Source organism: Carettochelys insculpta, chromosome 1 (assembly GCF_033958435.1).
Source record: "Carettochelys insculpta isolate YL-2023 chromosome 1, ASM3395843v1, whole genome shotgun sequence".
NCBI lineage: Eukaryota > Metazoa > Chordata > Testudines > Carettochelyidae > Carettochelys > Carettochelys insculpta.
In genome coordinates, this window is record NC_134137.1 from 289,101,347 (window position 1) to 289,120,547 (window position 19,201).

At 43.7% G+C, this 19,201-nt stretch overlaps 1 protein-coding gene across 9 annotated transcripts in view; it reads left to right on the forward strand.

Moving 5' to 3' along the window:
- Positions 1 to 19,201, forward strand: part of ANKS1B (ankyrin repeat and sterile alpha motif domain containing 1B) — a 908,578-nt gene that overhangs the window by 195,235 nt on the left and 694,142 nt on the right. For all 9 annotated transcript variants that reach the window (XM_075011319.1, XM_075011325.1, XM_075011335.1 and 6 more), the window contains 2 exons: positions 7,676 to 7,751; positions 11,449 to 11,550. In XM_075011319.1, the coding sequence (XP_074867420.1) occupies positions 7,676 to 7,751; positions 11,449 to 11,550 (178 nt within the window). The remainder of the gene's footprint in view (positions 1 to 7,675; positions 7,752 to 11,448; positions 11,551 to 19,201) is intronic.

Below are 19,201 nucleotides of genomic sequence, written 5' to 3' on the forward strand. Positions count from 1 at the left end.
ATGCTTCCGCATTCCACCACTTGCTCCCCATCATGTGGAGCACCTCCTCCTCACCCCAGAGCCCCAGCATGTCTTGGAGCTTGGCCTCCAACCAGGAGGGGCCCTGCTGCTTTTTGGCCCCCCGTTTGGCGGCCGGGGGTTTCTGGGTCCCCTCAGTGGGGGGAGCCCTGGGGGCGCTTAGGGGGCTGGCTAGATGCCATGGCACTGGGTGGTCAGGTCGGGGTCCATAGATGGCGTGCAGGGCTGGCACATGCGTGTGCTGCTGCCTGCACGCTCTCAGCTTCCTGACACAGGAAATCTGGGTCCGTGGTGCTTTAAGGGCTGCTGTGCGCAGTGATCATAGAGCCCCACAGGGGCTGGACAGCGCGTCTCAACTCAGCTGATTGCTGCCATGGAGGATCCTGCTATTCCGAAATAGCGGGACACAGATCGTCTACACACACCCTACTTCGACATTGACAGTCGAAGTAGGGAGCTATTCCCATCTTTCGACAGGAATAGCGATTTTGACATCTCGCCGCCTAACATCCATTTCAACGTTGAAATAGTGCACAGCGTGTGTAGATGTGATGTGTGCTATTTCGACGTTGTTCCGGCTACTTCAAAGTATCAGCTGGTGTAGACGCACCCAAAGTAAAATGACTTCTAAAGGGGAATTAACATCCATGAGGAATAATGTAGTTAGCTTGAGATACATTTCCAACACATACAATTCACACGTGTGGTACATATAATGTACTTAATACCCACAAAAACCAGTACATAGAAATAGAATAGAAATAAATAAATAGAATAAATAAATAGATAAATAATAATAAATAAATAAATAGAAAAAGATAAGCTAGATCTCTGTCTGTCCCTGTGGCTCCCTGCAGCCTCCCACTGGCTTCCTGCCAGCTCCCTGCCTCTCCCTGCCGGCTCCTTGCAGCTTCATTCTGGCTCCCCTCTGGCTCCCTGCTGGCTCCCCACAGCTTCCTGCCAGCTCCCTTTGGCTTTCTGCCTGTCTCCTCAGCTCCCCGCTGGCCCCCTGCAGTTCACCGCCACTCCAGCTACTGCCAGCTCCCTGCAGCTCCCCTCTGGTCACTCATGACTTCAGAGCTCTCTTCCAGGGCCCCTGCACTCCAGCACCTGCTGTCCGGCCACCACAAAGCTCCTCTATGTTCCTGGCTTTTGGTCCCTTGGCCCCTAAATGATGTAAATGAAGATCAGAGTGACTTATAATGAATCTGCTTTCCTGAATTACTTAACGTATATGCTAAACAACATAACAAAGCAAAGAGGACCCCCTGTATATGTAAATGGCACTATGCTGATTTATATCTGCTGAAGATATGTTCCTTTATGCTAAAGAGATTATAGAAGCTAACACTAAATTGGCCTGAGATTTCACTGTAGATGCATAGATAAGGAGTTTGTTCAACACACATAGACCTGAGAAATACACAGGAATTCCAAAAGAAAATTTAAGTAGAGAGCTCTTCATTGTTCTGCAAGATTCATTAATCCTCTTTCATTGTCATGTTTGCAAATCCAGCAGTTAAGTAAGTTTGTTGTGGAAACTGTTTTGTTTTGTAGCAATGGGTAGAGCCAGATAGCTTCAGTTTGCAATGGTCTACCCAGCTGTAAAGACAAAGATATGGATGCTCAGAAGTTCAATGTTCTCAGTTTTTGGGTTTTAATACATAAGCCTAGCACAAGGCACAAGCAACTGCACCAAAATTGTACTGAAAGAGTTTCCCTGAAACTTCTGATTTAACATAATTATTTTCAGCAGCATACAATTCCATATTTCAGAGGGTGCCATTTAAAAAAACCCTATAGAGAGGTACAACATATACAGTGCTGTAGCAATAAACCTTTGACATCCACTCTCTAATGCAGGAAAATGATCTGGCTTGTGAGGTAAAGAGTCTTAGGTAAGACTGTCCTAACTAATTTATGCAATTTTTTCTTGCTTTGTATGCCTGGTCTAAGTTTGGTGTAAAAAATAGTGTTTTTACTTCAAATATAAAATTGCTTGCTGGTATTCTAGGTACGTAGTACAGTAAAGTTCGCACATTCATGAACTTCAGGTTCGCAAATTCGATTATTCGCGAGCCTGGGGCACCAGGGCAGGGAGCCCCGGTGGCTGCCGCTTCCCCAGGGCTTCAGGACAGGGAGGGCCAACAGCTGTCCCTTCCCTGGGGCTCCAGGCAGAAGTGCCAGCAGCTGAGGGTCCAGGCGGGGAGCGCTGCCAGCTTCAGCTTCCCTATACTTGCAAAATTCAAAGAATGTTGAGACCCTGGTGTAATGTTCTGTCCCATATAATGAATGGTTCCTTCAAATTCTTCTCAAAGATAAAACCATTGACATTTTGAAAGATTTTTTGCAAAATTATTTTGTCACTTATGACTCACTCTATTTTTTTAAATATATCCTTTTCTAGAACATTATTGAACTATTCTATACAGGTTGAACCTCTCTGGTCTGGCAGTCTCTAGTCTGGCACATCTGTGGGCCAGCATGATCTTAGTTTACAGGATGGCCACTTTCTTGGGCATGGCCAAGTCTCCTGTGGTTCCATAAAATTTCTTTAAAACCATTAGTCCTGGCTCTCAATGTTCTGTGCTGATATTTAGCTCTAGTTTACCCCTAAATCTCTTCTAAGATCCCAGTAAGCAGTGGAAGAATTGATAACCATACTAGATAACATTGACCTCTATGATTTGGCAAATTCTCTGATTCAGAAGAGTTTTGGTCCCAAGGGTGCCAGACTAGAGAGGTTCAACCTGCATTAACTTTAATATAAATATCTATTTTTAATGTATAAAATACTTTACTGAAAACATTTTTCAGTCTGTGCCTACTTCACCACTTGACTCTTATTGTAACCGATTCTCAAAGAAATTAATGAGATTTCTTAAATATGACCTCTCATTTTAAATCAGTGCCTTTTATTGAGCAGTTTGCATAGGTGTTGTATCTGATGTCCTGACAAATATATTGGTTACTGATTGCCTTTAAAAGACTTCAGTTTTAGTTTTAACACTGAACCTTTTTTAAATGTAGCCTTTTCTTCAGTTTCTTGCCTTTGCAAAAAAAAAATCTTTTTTAGTGAGGAATAAAAAATATTCCCTACTTTTTAAGCCATTTTGTTTGCCATCTGTGTTAGATGACACAATTGCCTTAATTTTCAGTTACTCTAATTTTTCTCAACCAGTTTTTGAACCAGTTTTTTTGACTTCCCATTTTGTATGCCTGAAAAAAATCTGGTGACTGAGGGGCTTTTTGCTGGCAGGGGCACATCCACATGGCCTCTTCACTGCCAGCACCCCACTCTGCCGAGATCAAGCTCTCACATGGCTATGCTAATGAGCTGTGGGACCATGCTAATGAGCAGCCATTTGCAATTTCGAGGCTGTTTATTAGCATAGATCTGCCAGGAAAGCCACACTGTGTAGACCCAGCCAAAGTGTTTTGTCTACAGTCTCAACAGAACTCTGCGTTTGTCTCGACAGTGTCATCCCTCAAAAAATTGAGGAATAATGCTTCTGTCGAGAGAGTTCTGTTGACAGAAGTGCAGTGTAGACACTTCTGTTGACAGAAAAGGCTTCTGGTTCCCTGGGCAGCCCTGTTTGCAGAGCTTCCAGTCAGCTGTTCTTTTGACAGAGGGCTGGGCAGTGTGGCTGCTTTCTGTTGACGGAGCTGATTGCTTTTGTTTGTAGATACACTCTGTCTGAAGAAGTGGGTCTGTCCTACGAAAGCTCACCTAATAAACTATTTTGCTAGTCTTTAAAGTGCTACTTGACTGCTTTTTGTTCTGTCAACAGAGTTTCTGTTGACGCAACTCGGTCGACAGAAAAGTTGTTCCTCAAATTACCATCGACAGTTGCTTCTAGTGTGGACATACCCTGTGTGTTGTGTTTGCCCTTCTGTCCTTTGTGATGAATGTATTTATTTTTCCAAGCAATATCCATCTTTTCTGTCAATAAGTTGTAAATATAGTCTGTCTGTATTCTTAACTTATTGGTTCTGTAATCTCTGAATATTTTTGTGGATAATTTCTATCAGTTCATTAAACTGAGCAGAGCGTACAGTATCAGTCCATTATTAAAACTGAACTCAGCTATTTTAGTATTCATTAAATTGTTCTGCCTCACTAATTGGGAGAGAACAATGTAAAAAGTATAACCCCATGTGGTAAATTAAATTGCACATTTTAATACACTTCAGACAAATTCAGCTTTATCAGCACTAAGGAACTCTCAGGATATAGAGACACCATTATACAAGTAGTTGCAATCTCCTTTGTGTTTGTAAACATTTATTTGAACAAACGAAAGGTTTACTTTAGCTGTTTTCTTCATCTCTTCTGTACTCCCTGAGCACTTTTAATCTTTAGTAAATATTTGGACTAATAATAGATGGCATTTAATTTTAGATTGAATTAATCACACATTTTATTCATTTCCCAGCTCTTTCCAATGTCCTTCAGTATGACATTATTTAGAAGTGGGCAATACAAAACTGCTTCAACTCTTTATGCTTTGAAGTTTTCATTTTAACTGAAACATATGAAAAATACACAGGTTTTGGTGAGTGATAGACTTTGGGCCCTGAGTCCTAAATGACATTGCACAGAACATTGTGTTCCACGCAAGGATTATTTGCACATATGTAAGCGCCCTTCAAAACGTAGCTACTTCTTTTTATCCAATATTTTACCATTTTCACCTTCTTACTCTGTTTCATTAATGATGGCAACCTCCACTGCCTGTCAGTCCATTTTTCCCACAAACACATATGTCCCATCCTTCTTGCTGCCACTTGTAAGTGGAACACAGTTCCTGAATCAACTTGTAAAGCTGGTTCCCTATACTGTAAATCCTCTGCTCAAAACCCGTATCAATCATGAATTGCTTAATGATAAGGGCCGGGCAAGTTGCCTATTAGAGATTCATTAAAATGTCTTCTTTACTTATATATTAAAACACTGATAAAAAGCCCTGCAGCTCGCAAGTGAGCTTGCAAATTATACACCTACCTGAACTTTGTATTATGGTATTCCTTTTGCTTTTACCTTTTCTTTTTCCTCCCTCCAATGTTGTTTTCCATGTCTTCCTGTTATGTATTCTTTCTGTTTGGCTGTAAGCTACTTGGGGCAGATATTCTCTCCTGCTATATGCCTAGTACAGCTGGGTCTGAATCACAGTTAGCTCTTCTGTGGGCAGATATACACTACCAAAAAAAAATCAGCCTAAAATATGCTACTCCAGCTATGAGAATGGCTTAGCTGGAATTGATGTACCTTAAGTTCAATTTCAGGTACGGCCCCACAGCAGAAAAGCAAGAGAAGAAACTCTCCTAACAACTTACCGCAGTCAGTGTGGGTGCTCTCAGGATTTTATTTAGCCCATTCCTACTAGGCATGCTAAATCGAATCCTGGAAGATTGACTGAGGCAGCAATGATTTTCTGCTTAGTGTAAACTCAAATGTATTTGCTGAACAGAAAACTGCAGTTAGTGGGTTCATTTCAGATTTGAATGATATAAATGAGAGCAAAATTCGGCCCATTGTTCTTATGACATGTGATTGGTATCCTTTCCACCAGAGTTCATGTTTGGAGGGTTTCTAGGCACACTAAAAGCACTCACCTTGTGGGGAATATATGTTCAAAAAGGATGTGAAGCCCGGAGGGAGTAGGACAGAGAAAGTTGACTATAAGTCTTGACTTTACTTGCTATATCAAGAATAAAAAGTGTGCTGCTTTATTTTCATTATCAGCTGTAAATGAAAAAGACCTTTACATTTAACACTTTACAAATTATGTTTTATTTCAAAATAATGCAGGAGCAGCTGAAATTTCCAGTTTTTGTCATTTTATGTGGAACTAAGCTTTCTGCTACTGCATCTGTGTAACACTCAGGCTATGTTAAAAAGAACTATTAGTTTTAGTTAAAAAGATAAATTCATGGAGGTTAGGTCCATCAATGGACAGTAGCCAGCATAGGTAGGGATATCCCTAGACTCTGTTTGTCAGAAGTTGGACATGCGTGTCGAGAGAGGGATCACTTTCATGATGACCTGCTCTGTTCGCTTCTTCCGCGGCATCACGCCCTGGCCTCTGTTGGCAGACAGGATACTGGGCTAGACGGACCTTTGATCTGACCCAATATGGCTGTTCTTATGTTCTTATGTCTAGATTGCAGGCTTCTGTCAGGAGACTGGAGGTCTCCCAACAGACGTCTGCTGTATCCACACAAAACATCCGCTTTTCCAAGATCACTCTGAGAAAAGCAGACATGTTCTGCTGACATCCCTTGTATATTGTGTGCTGTGAGACAGAAGGGATGTCCCAGCAGAGGGGCTTTTCCCGACTTTTGGCCCTGTGTGGACAGGCCAAATGTCAGGAAAGCTGATCCCAACAGCCTCAGCATTAAGTTTCATACTGTGTTGCACCTGAAAGTCATGAGACTTGTACATTCCTTTAGGGCTGTGTTTCTTAAGTTATGTTCTGTGGAACGCTGATGTTCCATGAACAACTCACAGGAGTGCCACAAGTGTCTGATACTTCTTTGATGCCATACACTGATGGTGCATATTTTCTGTTATTAAAACCAGATACAATATTACTTCTTCATTGCTACCTGATTAAATTACTTCATTTTGTTTTTGCTGTATATACTGCTGTTTGTTTCTTTGTTTTTTCTTGGTTCAAGAAGTTTTTTGAGGAAAATTTTCATAGTTCTGCAGAAAAAATACTATTGTTTGGTGTTCCTTGGTCTCAAAAAGTTTAAGAAACACTGCTACAGAGCACAGAGATAACAAAAGTCAGTAGTTAAATGTATAGAATAGAAGTATTTTTAACTGTAAATCTTTCCACCATAGCAAAAGTGACACTCAACCACCGATACTCTCTTCTACTCAACTACACCCCTAAAGAAAAATAAAAAAGGAACAACATCAACAAGAACATTAAAACACAAGCAAATAATTCACCAGTTCAAGTTTTTACCTTGAAAATAGAGAAAATCAGATATTCCCTTGTGTCCACCAGGGATTTAAATATTGCTATTAATTCATATGCAAAGCACCCTGCTACTTTAGTGATGGGCAGCAGTATGAAATTTTAAGATAGATAGATTTATTTACTTACCCTAAGTTTTGTTGTCAAAGGTGAAATTTTTACTCAGGGAAAAAAAACTTGCAAACATTTCACTATGAATGTTTCCTAATTGCAGAATCAGCATTTAGTGTGTATTGTTTTTATATGTAACAGCAACGAAGGGTCCTGTGGCACCTTATAGACTAACAGAAAAGTTTTGAGAATGAGCTTTCATGAGTACAGACTCACTTCACATCTGATGAAGTGAGTCTGTGCTCATGAAAGCTCATGCTCAAAACTTTTCTGTTAGTCTGTAAGGTGCCACAGGACCCTTCGTTGCTGTTACAGATCCCGACTAACACGGCTACCCCTCCGATGTTTTTATGTGGTTATTAAATTATCTTTATGGTAGAACTTTCTCTACTTTTGTATGTTGCAGCTCTGTATGAATTATTTTAATAAATAATATTCATGATTATTCTTGCCTGGACAACAATCTTTTATCATGGTTAAGAGAACAAAAAGTACATTTTTTCTCTAAATATATTAGTTTTTGAAAGGATTCACTGGAAATAATTGTTCTATTCCAGACAGAAAAGGGGAGTGCACTTCATGAAGCAGCCTTATTTGGAAAGGTGGACGTAGTACGCATTTTGCTAGAAACAGGTAAACCACATTTCTCATATGATTTTTAAACTAACAAGAGTCCTGCATATTTCTGATTTCAAAAAGTGTTTTCTTTTTGATCTTCTGTGTGATCCTACAGCAGTGGATATAGTTCCTCCCTGCCAACAGATAGAGAAATTACATGTATGTTGAGACTTTGTGTTGATGTCAGCCTTGTATATTAGGGGCTTATGGGCTTCCAGAAAACATGGGGACCACCAAGGCACGGAGAGTTTCTGGCTGCACATGGTGGTAAACTGACAGCCTGCTCATACAGTGAGCCGATTCTCCTGCTCCAGGGCTGTAATATGACAATTCTATCTGGCTTCCTCATACAAGATAGACCCTAAGTCAGATTCTTCACCCATCCAACTGGATAGCAGACAAGGTACAAGATTAGGCTGATTACCTGTAAAACATATACAAGATTAGTCTGAGACCATCTTTCCAGCAAGACACCCAACTGTGAAAGAGTTCCACAAAGGGCAGATTTCTGAGGCCCCCTCAAATGTAAGTAGATTTAGGCCAATCAATCCCCATAAAGGATTCATACTTCCTTTATATGGATTGTTAAAGAGTTTCTCCCTGATTTTTCCAGGTACCTCTGACCCTGGCACCCTATCTGCCCCAGGGAATCCAGCTCATCTGACAAGTCTGTTGGTTTCTGAACCAATAAAGCCCCTTTTGCAACCTAGAAATACTCAAACTCCCAAGTCTGGGCCCCTCTTGAAGCAACACTACCTATGCTGCTAAAGCTCGGAACTGGTTACTGCTGCCTCTCTCAGCCCTTGTATATCCACATGCATAAATTACAGTCTAAATTCACTTTATTTTAGATTAAGAAGGAAGATCCAAGAAGGAACAAAACCAGCATGTGTACCCAAGGACTCAGGGTTTGTGTGACTCAGTTTACATCACACTAGAAGCAAGTTTGAGAACAAAATGTCTGTTATGCTGTACACACAGGAACAGAGCCCAAAATGTGTGGGTTGAATACTCTTACACAAAAGGATATCATCAACAAGTTCCCCATCCCTCCCCATCTACAGGTCCCACTGATTATTTGAAATCTGGGGAGGTTTGTTTGCAGCAGGCTCATGGTTGAATACAGCTCTATTTAGTTAAACACAAGTGTCAGGGCTGATCCCCACTCTGACACCCTGAGTGCAAAAGGTCAGGGTCCACTAGGGACCTAAAAAACACTTGCTTTCATAGGCTTCTACTTAAAAGCTTCCAAAGTCACAGATTCCCTCACTCTGGGAGATAGTTGCCACCACACAAGTGAGAAAACCCCCCTTTAATACCCAGGAAGACATGCTTGTGATGGCTCTTTGTGGGGTAACTCCAAGCTCTTAACCCTCCCTTAGGAGAGAGCTTGAAAACAAAGAGGAAGAAATTAAGCTGCAGTCTAATAACTGCCCTTTCAGTTTTAGGCCTGGATATATACAGACACAGGAATCAAATCATTGCCTTTAAACAAAAAGTGATTTAGTAACAAAACAGAAGATAAAGTATACAAATAAAGTGATAAAGCATACTTGTTTGCTAGGTGTTGCAATACAACTTAATAAAAAAACGGTAGATAAAAGCACAGAGAATTACTTTCCTGTGATTCAGTTTAAAAGTAAGTGTGCTGGAGTCGGGGGTGCATCATCCACCCTGAGAAGTCCCACACCAAACCCAAAATAAAAGTAATCTGATTGTTCCTGACTAAACATTTCCTTTCTTCTTACATACCTGTATGTCCAGATCTCCTTGTGGCCTGAATATTTACTGGATTCGTTAAGCCTTCTTAGGCATAAAAACATCTTTGTCTCTGTCCTCTGGTCACACAAGAGAAAGACCCCCTCAGCAGATAACTGCCTCAATTCAAAAGATCTCTCTTTTCGTTGGCTTACCTGACTGCTTACCAACAGAGAACTCACACTGTCTGGTGTTAACTCTTTACAAGCATTCATTCATGACAACAAGTTTTGATTTAGCAAATCATAGAATCCTACGGCTTAGAAGGGACCTCAGGAGATCGTGTCCAGATCCCTGACCAAAGCAGGATCAACCATTACTAAATCATCCTGGCGAGAACTTTGTGAAGCCAGGACTTAAAAACTTCTAGGGATGGAAATTCCATCTCTCTAGGTAACTCGTTCCAGTGCTTCACGACCCTCCTGGTGAAATAGTTTTTCCTAATATCCAAACTACACCTCCTGCCCTGTAACTTGAGACCTTTATCCTTGTTCTGCCATCCATCACTACTGAGATCAGCCTCTTTCCATCCTCTTTAGAGCCTCTGTTCAGGAAGTTGAAGGCTGCTATCAAATCACCCATCACTCGTCTCTTCTGCAAACTAAGTAAATCCAAATCCCTCAGCTTCACCTTGTAGGTCATGTGCTCCAGACCCCTAATCATTTTGGTGGCCCTTCACTGGACCCTTTCCAATTCATCCACACCCTTTCTGTACTGGGGGCCCCAGAACTGCATGCAATTCTCTAGATGTGGTCTCACCAGTGCCAAATAGAGGGGGATGATAACTTCTCTAGATCTGCTGGAAACACTTCTCCTAATGCACCCCAATATGCCATTAGCCTTCTTCACTACAAAGCCACACTGTTGACTCATATCCTGTCTCTCATCCACTGTAATCCCCAGATCCTTTTCTGCTGCACTGTTACGTAACCATCCTGTAACAATGCTTGGGATTCTTCTGTCCCAAGTGCAGAACTCTGCACTTGTCCTTGTTGAACCTCATCAGATTTTGTTTGGCCCAATCCTCCAGTTTATCTAAGTCACTCTGGAACCTATCCCTATCCTACAACTTATCTACCTGTCCCTCTATCTTAGTGTCATCCGCAAACTTGCTGAGGGTGCAATCCATCCCCTTATCAAGGTTACTAATAAAGATGTTGAACAATACCGGCCCCAGAACTGATCCTTGGAGCACTCAACTCGAAACCGACCACAAACCGGATATTGAGTTGCTGATCAGTACCCATTGGGCCTGATCATCTAGCCAGCTTTCAATCCACCTTACAGTCCGTTTATCTAATCCATACTTCCTCAGCTTGCAGGCAAAGGAAATGTGTTAGTCTTTGTTCTAGTGCTAATGTGTTTGGCCCCCAAATGTTTTGTAGTTGGTATGAAGGTAGAATGCTAGTATGTTTCTTGTTGATATATTGGGGCATCATTCAAAAAGATAAAAGATAAGGTATACACAATGTAAACCTACATACCTTAATATTTTGTATATTGGTTTTCAGAGGTTTAAGTTTATTAACTCACGACATTCTAGAGGAGTACAGGGCATCACTGGGCAACCTTAACTTTGCATTAACAAAGTTGGGATATTTATTTTGTGTGTATGTGTGTAGGGTTGGAGGTTTAAATAAAAAGATTTTCTCAACTGGTGAATGTACTATAACTGAACCCCCCTTCTCCACTACCCCTCACTACTTGACAACAGTTACTCTGGCCATAGAATGCAGTGATTTCATACTAATCCCATCATTCCTCCTGCATTGTCTCCTTATTGTTTGTCTCTGTGCCTGTACAACACAGCTTGATTCTCCCTTCTCAGTGCTCTTGCAAGGGGAAGACGTCATTAGCCAATTTGTGAAGCATGATATACAACATTTAAAATGGGATACATTTGGGTTAAATATTTCTTTTTCTATAATACGTTTTAGTTTTTGTTTTCTTTCAGGAATCGATGCCAACATAAAGGACAGTTTAGGTAGAACTGTTTTAGATATCCTTAAAGAACATCCCTCTCAGCAGTCCCTACAAATTGCTACCCTGCTTCAAGGTAAGTCATATTACAGTCAAACTACTACAGGTAAATTAAAATGTATATTATTCTCTTCTTGAGTTATTTTATGATCCTCTTGTGAATTAAAAAGACTGCAGTACCTGATTTTTATTTGAAAGTATATAAAGTTCAATGGCCACATTTTGTTTTCATTTAAAATTTCCCTGCTTTCTCCATCTGATAACAAAATGTAAGAAGTCACACTTATTTGTTGTGTCATTTGCACTTAATATTACATTTCTGTTAGTAAAAATAACTTTTGATAATATCTCTCAACTTTCATTGTTTGCTGTGTTGTAGCCATGTTGGACTCAGGATGCAAGATAGGCGAGATGGGGCAATACCTTTTATTGGAACAACATCTGCCAGTGAAAGAGACAAGCTTTAGAGTTCCACAGACCTGAAGAAGTCCTCTGTGGATCTTGAAAGCATGTCCTTTTCACCACAGACTTTGGTTTAATAAAATATATTAACTCGTCCACTTTGTATCTACCAACTTCATTAAATTGTATTCCTTTTAAGTTCTGTCGAAATGGTTGGTCAGTACATTAATAAAGCTAATTGAAAAATGAGGAAACTGCTCCACTGGCTTACAAGAGGCAAGTCAGGCCCGTGCCAATGAACACAATGCCTGTACTGAATCAGGGCAATCAGTAGTCTTCACCAGTTCAAGTTTTATCTTTGAGAGTTTGTGCCTCATGGGATTCCTGGTTGACTTTATGCTGAAAACTGAGCCATCTCAATGAGTGCCATAAGGAGGTTCTGAAAGTATTCTAAAGGTGTGCCTCACATTTCCTCAATACACAGGGGCTACGTCTACACGTGAAGCCAACATCAAAATAGCTTATTTCGATGTAGCAACATCGAAATAGGCTATTTCGATGAATAACGTCTACACGTCCTCCAGGGCTGGCAACGTCGATGTTCAACTTCGACGTTGCGCGGCACCACATCGAAATAGGCGCTGCGAGGGAACGTCTACACGCCAAAGTAGCACACATCGAAATAAGGGTGCCAGGCACAGCTGCAGACAGGGTCACAGGGCGGACTCAACAGCCAGCCGCTCCCTTAAAGGGCCCCTCCCAGACACAGTTGCACTAAACAACACAAGATCCACAGAGCTGACAACTGGTTGCAGACCCTGTGCCTGCAGCATAGATCCCCAGCTGCCGCAGAAGCAGCCAGAAGCCCTGGGCTAAGGGCTGCTGCCCACGGTGACCATAGAGCCCCGCAGGGGCTGGAGAGAGAGCATCTCTCAACCCCCCAGCTGATGGCCGCCATGGAGGACCCAGCAATTTCGACGTTGCGGGATGCGGATCGTCTACACGGTCCCTACTTCGACGTTGAATGTCGAAGTAGGGCGCTATTCCGATCCCCTCATGAGGTTAGCGACTTCGACGTCTCGCCGCCTAACGTCGAAGTTAACTTCGAAATAGCGCCCGACGCGTGTAGCCGCGACGGGCACTATTTCGAAGTTGGTGCCGCTACTTCGAAGTAGCGTGCACGTGTAGACACAGCTAGGGTGACATCTGTTGGCAAATTTGGCATCCCTGAACATCACTGTTGACACTAGGGCTGCATCTACATTACAAGATAAAATCGAATTTATTTATATCGATTTGCTAATTCTGGAATTGATAAGTTCAATTTTGACCATCCTCACTTCCACTGTGCTCTCCACAAATTCGAGTCATTGCTGCCACACACAAATTAACTAACATTGACTGTTGCAGTAGTGCATTGTGGGAAGCTATCCCACAGTTCCCTCATCCCTGCAGTGTTCTGGGTATGCTCACTGGTCTTGACGTCATCTTCCCCAATTTCATTTTCCTCATTTTCCTCCCAATGCCTGAAAATATGTTGATCCCTGGAAATAATGCAGAGACCCTCAAAATTAGAAGAGAGATTTTTTGGTTCCCCCCCGACACATTATATTGCCAACACAGGACCAGAGACTGTATTCTCAACTGGCCATCCACTGAGTGTCCGACCTCCCATCATTGCATAAATGTGATCCCTGAAATGAATGCAGGGGCCTGGACAGTTTTTTAAAGTGAGAAGAAGGAGGATAGGAAAGTGTAGGAAAAAGAATTTCTGGTTTCCCCAGACGTTACATTGCCAACATAGGTACAGTGACTGTATTCTCAGCTGGCTCATCCACTTGTCCCACTTCCCATCATTGGGTGCATGTGATCTCTGAAATGAATGCAGGGGCCCTGACTGTTTTATAAAGTGAAAAGAAGGAGAATAGGAAAGTGTAGGAAAAAGAATTTTTGGTTTCCCCCTTCACTATATTGGTGATGGGGAGAATCTTTGGCTTTCCAGTACACTATAAGGCTTCTGTGCAATGACTGTGTTTTCAACTGGCCATCCACTGAGTATTCAACCTCACATCATTGCATGCATGTGATCCCTGAAAGTAATACAGGGGACAGGACTGTGCTTTAAAGTGAGAAGAAAGAGGATAGAAAAATGTAGGAAAAAAGAATTTTTGGTTTTCCTCCGGTGTCAACAAGCCCCAGCATGGGTGAAGTGGGGGTGCAGTGGGGGGCCAGTTGAAGTGGTCCTTCCCTGGCAGCAGCAAGCCCCTGAGCTGCCCAGGGAGACCTTTTCCTCAGTGGCAGTGAGCCCTAATATGGGTAAAGCGGGCGTAGTTCACTGGAGGACCAGCTGAGGTGGTCCTTCCCCAGTGGTAGCAAGCCCGTTAGCCAGCAGGGGAGACCTCTTCCCCAGTGGCAACAAGCCCCAGTACGGGCCAAGGGCGTGGTTTAGTGGAGGACCAGCTGAAGTGGTTCTTCTCCAGGAGCAGCAAGCCCCTTAGCCACCGTGGGAGACCTTTTCCATGGCAGCAGCAGCAAACCCTTTAGCCTCTGGGGTAGACTTTTCCCTGGTGGCAGTTAGGCCTGGTATGGACGAAGAGGGGGCCAGTTGAGCTGGTGCTTCCCCATGGTGGCAGCAAAGTATCTTAACCACTTGGGGAGACTTCCCCATGGTGGCAGCAAAGCCCCCAGTATCTTAACTTCCAGAGGACACTTCCCCATGGCGGCAGCAGCGCACCCAGTATCTTAACCACCGTGGGAGATTTCCCCACGGTGGCAGCAAAGCCCAGAATATCTTTTCCGCCCTTGGAGCCCTAAACGCATGACTGGCAGCACGGTAAGCACCAAATGTCAGGCACATCCTTTTATTGGATTGGGTTGGTGGCTACCAATGTGATGTAGCTGAGCGTGGGAAAGTCCCAGACTGTGTGGTGCCTGTAGGGGAGGAAAGGGGGTTTGCAAACAAATGTAAACTGCTGAGAAGAAGTTTCTCAGTGTGTTATGCAAGAACAACCTGCAGCACAGCCTTTTTTGACATGTAGTATGGCGGGTCAGGGGGCTGGCACCAGGCAGCGCAGAAAAAAATAGCAACTGTACAGACAGAACTGCAAACTCCTTGCAGGGGCTATTTGAATGGGGTAGATGCACTCACAACGCCAGCAGCGTAGAAGTAAAGAAGCCATTTCTCGGGCTGTCGTAAATTAACATGAGTCCATAGCTAAAGGCTCACTGCTCCCAGTTGGAAATTCAGGCTCTTCCTGGCTGCGTCTACACGTGCACGCTACTTCGAAGTAGCGCCACCAACTTCGACGTTAGGCGGCGAGACGTCGAAGTCGCTAACCTCATGAGGAGATAGGAATAGCGCCCTACTTCGACGTTGAACGTCGAAGTAGGGACCGTGTAGACGATCCGCGTCCCGCAACGTCGAAATTGCTGGGTCCTCCATGGTGGCCATCAGCTGGGGGGTTGAGAGATGCTCTCTCTCCAGCCCCTGCGGGGCTCTATGGTCACCGTGGGCAGCAGCCCTTAGCCCAGGGCTTCTGGCTGCTTCTGCGGCAGCTGGGGATCTATGCTGCAGGCACAGGGTCTGCAACCAGTTGTCAGCTCTGTGGATCTTGTGTTGTTTAGTGCAACTGTGTCTGGGAGGGGCCCTTTAAGGGAGCGGCTGGCTGCTGAGTCCGCCCTGTGACCCTGTCTGCAGCTGTGCCTGGCATCCCTATTTCGATGTGTGCTACTTTGATGTGTAGACGTTCCCTCGCTGCGCCTATTTCGATGTTGGGCTGAGCAACGTCGAAGTTGAACATCGACGTTGCCGGCCCTGGAGGACGTGTAGACGTTATTCATCGAAATAGCCTATTTCGATGTTGGCTGCACGTGTAGACGTAGCCCCTGTTACTGTAGAACAGTGGCCAGAGCGGAGCAGTGAGAGGGGCATTATGAGTCACATACAGGACACCTCTGGAGTCTAATAAATTTGCTTTTAAGACATGATGCTTCCACATTTGCCTTTAATCGAATGTCTGAAGTCGAACGTTACACTGTACCCATCAGGTAACTGTGATTTTGTCATCTCGAGATTAGTGCACCCAAAATCGAGCTAATGGTCTTTACAGTGAAGACAGTCATGTTATCAAATCGAGCTAACTGAATTAAATTCAAATTTATCTCATAGTGTAGTCATAGCCTAGGGCAGACAGAGCAATGAACATATCTGCCATTTCAGGCATAGTTGTTTTGCATTTAGAAATTTTGAAGTCTCTGAGCAACCCTCTTTGCTTCTTTGAAGGCATACTTACAGGAACATATTGGACAGCAGAGTAGCATTGAATCTGATTATATTGTTTTGGTGTTTAAAATTCAGAGTAGGCAAAAAGACATGAGACACTGGAATGCTCTTACTAAGGGACTGGTGTACCAGGTAAAACAAGGTTTCATAGTTCAGGAGCACTTTGAAGAGAGCTTGTTAATGCATGGAGCTGAAGTTAGAAGAATATGGTTCAGAAGAGAGGAGATAAGCACCAAGTTTGACACCAAAGTGCCAGACCAAAACCACAGGTATGGATGGGCCACAGTATGCACTGGGATGCTAAAGCTCTGACTAAAGCCCGTGCCTGAGACACCAAGTTAAACAAATAATTGGCAACCATAATAAACTGAGCATGTGTGGGTAAATATGGAAAGAATATACTGATCTTTAATGACACAGTTGGAGCAATGCAGAAATTAATTCTCCAACAGGGAACTTCTTTTGACAAGTACAATCACGAAATGAATGGACTATTCATGGGCCAACATTTATACTTGTCAAATGGTGGTCTACAACATTCAGTTGAAGGGTCTGGGCCATGTTCCCCCTTTCTATAGCCATTCTTTAGGATCAAAAGCTGAAATAATTGAAGGAGTAATATCAGTCTTATTCTAAGGAACTAAGATTTAAGAACAAATATCTTGCCCGGGTAGTATCTATACAATTATAATATCACTGTCATCAGCACAATTACAAAATTTGCTGCTAGCTAGAGATGGTCAAAATTTGGAATTTCAATAAATATGGAAAGAAAAATGTAACTCATGCAAGAAGATGACTCAGGTGGCATGGGACCTTCACCTCAAACAGAACCTGCTTGAACAGGCCAGGCAGCTGGACCCAGTATTGAAGCCCTCTTCTGTGATCACCCTCCATCTCAGAAAGTACTGTTGCCTCTCATTCTGGGGCAGGGACCTCTCTGAAGAGACACAGGAGTCATTCTTCATTGTTACACCAAAGAAAAGGTTGAATAAAACCAATCAGGAGTGGTCCAGGTCTCATGGTAACTCTTCCATAAGAAGACAATGGACTACTACAGGGGCATCTCTGGCATGTGGCATGGCACAGATGTCTCTGACCCTCCCTCAGTATACAGCAGGGAGGGCAGGCACCCTGTACTGTTGGCTCTGGTTATGGCTTCTGGGCACCCATTGGGAATGATGCTAGTGCTGACAATATGTCAGTATGCCAAGCTGTGGAGGACATATTCCTCCTTTCAGTCCCATCCTCACTGTTAGAGTCTTCAGCTGCCAGAGTGGGGAGGTCAGAGTTTGAGACCTGTGGGGTGGAGGGATTGCCCCACATGACATGGGGTAGGGCTTGGGGCTGTAGGATTTAGCCACTGAGCTGGGGGCCAGGGGTTCAATCCTGAGAGACTGGGGATTTGGGACTTCTGCTGCACAGAGCATCAACACTCAGGGCTTCTGTCCCACAGAATACTAGGGCTTGGGACTCCAGGCTGCCAGCATTTGCCCTGCAGGATGTGTGGGCTTTAGGCTTGTGCCATGTGGGGCGGGTTGGCCCAAGGCTTCTGTCTCATGAGGTGGGAGGGGCTCCCCGCTTTGTCTCAATGAAGTAGAAGTGACTTGGAGCTTCTGCCCTGTTGGGTTTGGGTTGCCTGGAGCTCTGGGATCCCACTGCTTTAACCCTGTTTGGTTACAGATCTTGTTGCTCTGGGTTTTAGTTCCACAGAGTGTTGGCCTCAGTACTCCAGGATTCTGGCTTTAGCTCCATAGAGCAGTGAGACTCAGCGATCCAATCTCATGTCTTTAAACCCACATGACAGGGGCTCATGGAACCCCTGAAATGGTTCACAGCTCCTCAGAGGGCTGTGGACCTACAGTTGGTAGCTGCTGGTCTAAACCACTGTTCCACTTCTTCCCTTGTCTTCCCCCTGCTTTGGGGACAGGCTGACCTGCTTTTGTAATGCCTAGATCTTGAATATCTTGGACAGATGGATCATAGACACTGTAGACTGGGCTATACCATCCATTTTCCTCTCCACATCTCCTTTTTGTCCTTCTTTTGGGACCCCTCTTACAAGACCCACAAAATATCTTTGCTTCGTTATAGGAGAATGCAACTTTCAGTACACCATTCTCCCAGTTAGCCTCTTCTGCTTCCCTCTCACCCTGAGCCTTCCCCAAATATTGAGTGATAGTCATGGTGTACGTCAGGAGGAATGGACTCCATATCTTCCCCAAACTCAACAACTGGTGGCTGAAGAGTGGCCCCATAAAGGAGGTTCTTACTTATGTTGACGCCACAGTGTGCTTATTTGGCCATTTGGGAGTCATTCTAAACACTGGGATGTGGACGTTAGAACCCACTCAGCAAACAGAGTTCATTGGAGTCTTGTTAGATCCTGAGACATTAAGGATGTTCCTGCTGACTGCTTCTAGGTGATTTGACAACTGTGTCTGAGTTTGCTATCATAATTGTCTACAAAAGTCTGTGTGTGTCTGAGCCTGTTGGGCACCAGATGATCCAGCTGACCATTTTGCACTATTTCAGTCTTCAGATGTTGTTCAGGATTGTTTATCATCTTGCATTCTCTAGACAAGTTGGTTTGCCTTTCTCCATCAGTTCTCACATTGGAGAGAGTCCCCATCCAATGCATGTCAAGGGATGCCCTTCACTCATCCCTCTCTGACAAAGTCAATGGTTACCAGTGCATCCCATCTTGGTTGGAGAACACATCTGGACTGTTTGAGGATACAGAAGCTGTGTCTACACGTGCACGCTACTTCGAAGTAGCGGCACTAACTTCGAAATAGCACCTGTCACGGCTACACGTGTTGGGCGCTATTTCGAAGTTAACTTCGACGTTAGGCGGCGAGACGTCGAAGTCGCTAACCTCATGAGGGGATCGGAATAGCGCCCTACTTCGACGTTCAACGTCGAAGTAGGGACCGTGTAGACGATCCGCGTCCCGCAACATCGAAATTGCCGGGTCCTCCATGGTGGCCATCAGCTGAGGGGTTGAGAGACGCTCTCTCTCCAGCCCCTGCGGGGCTCTATG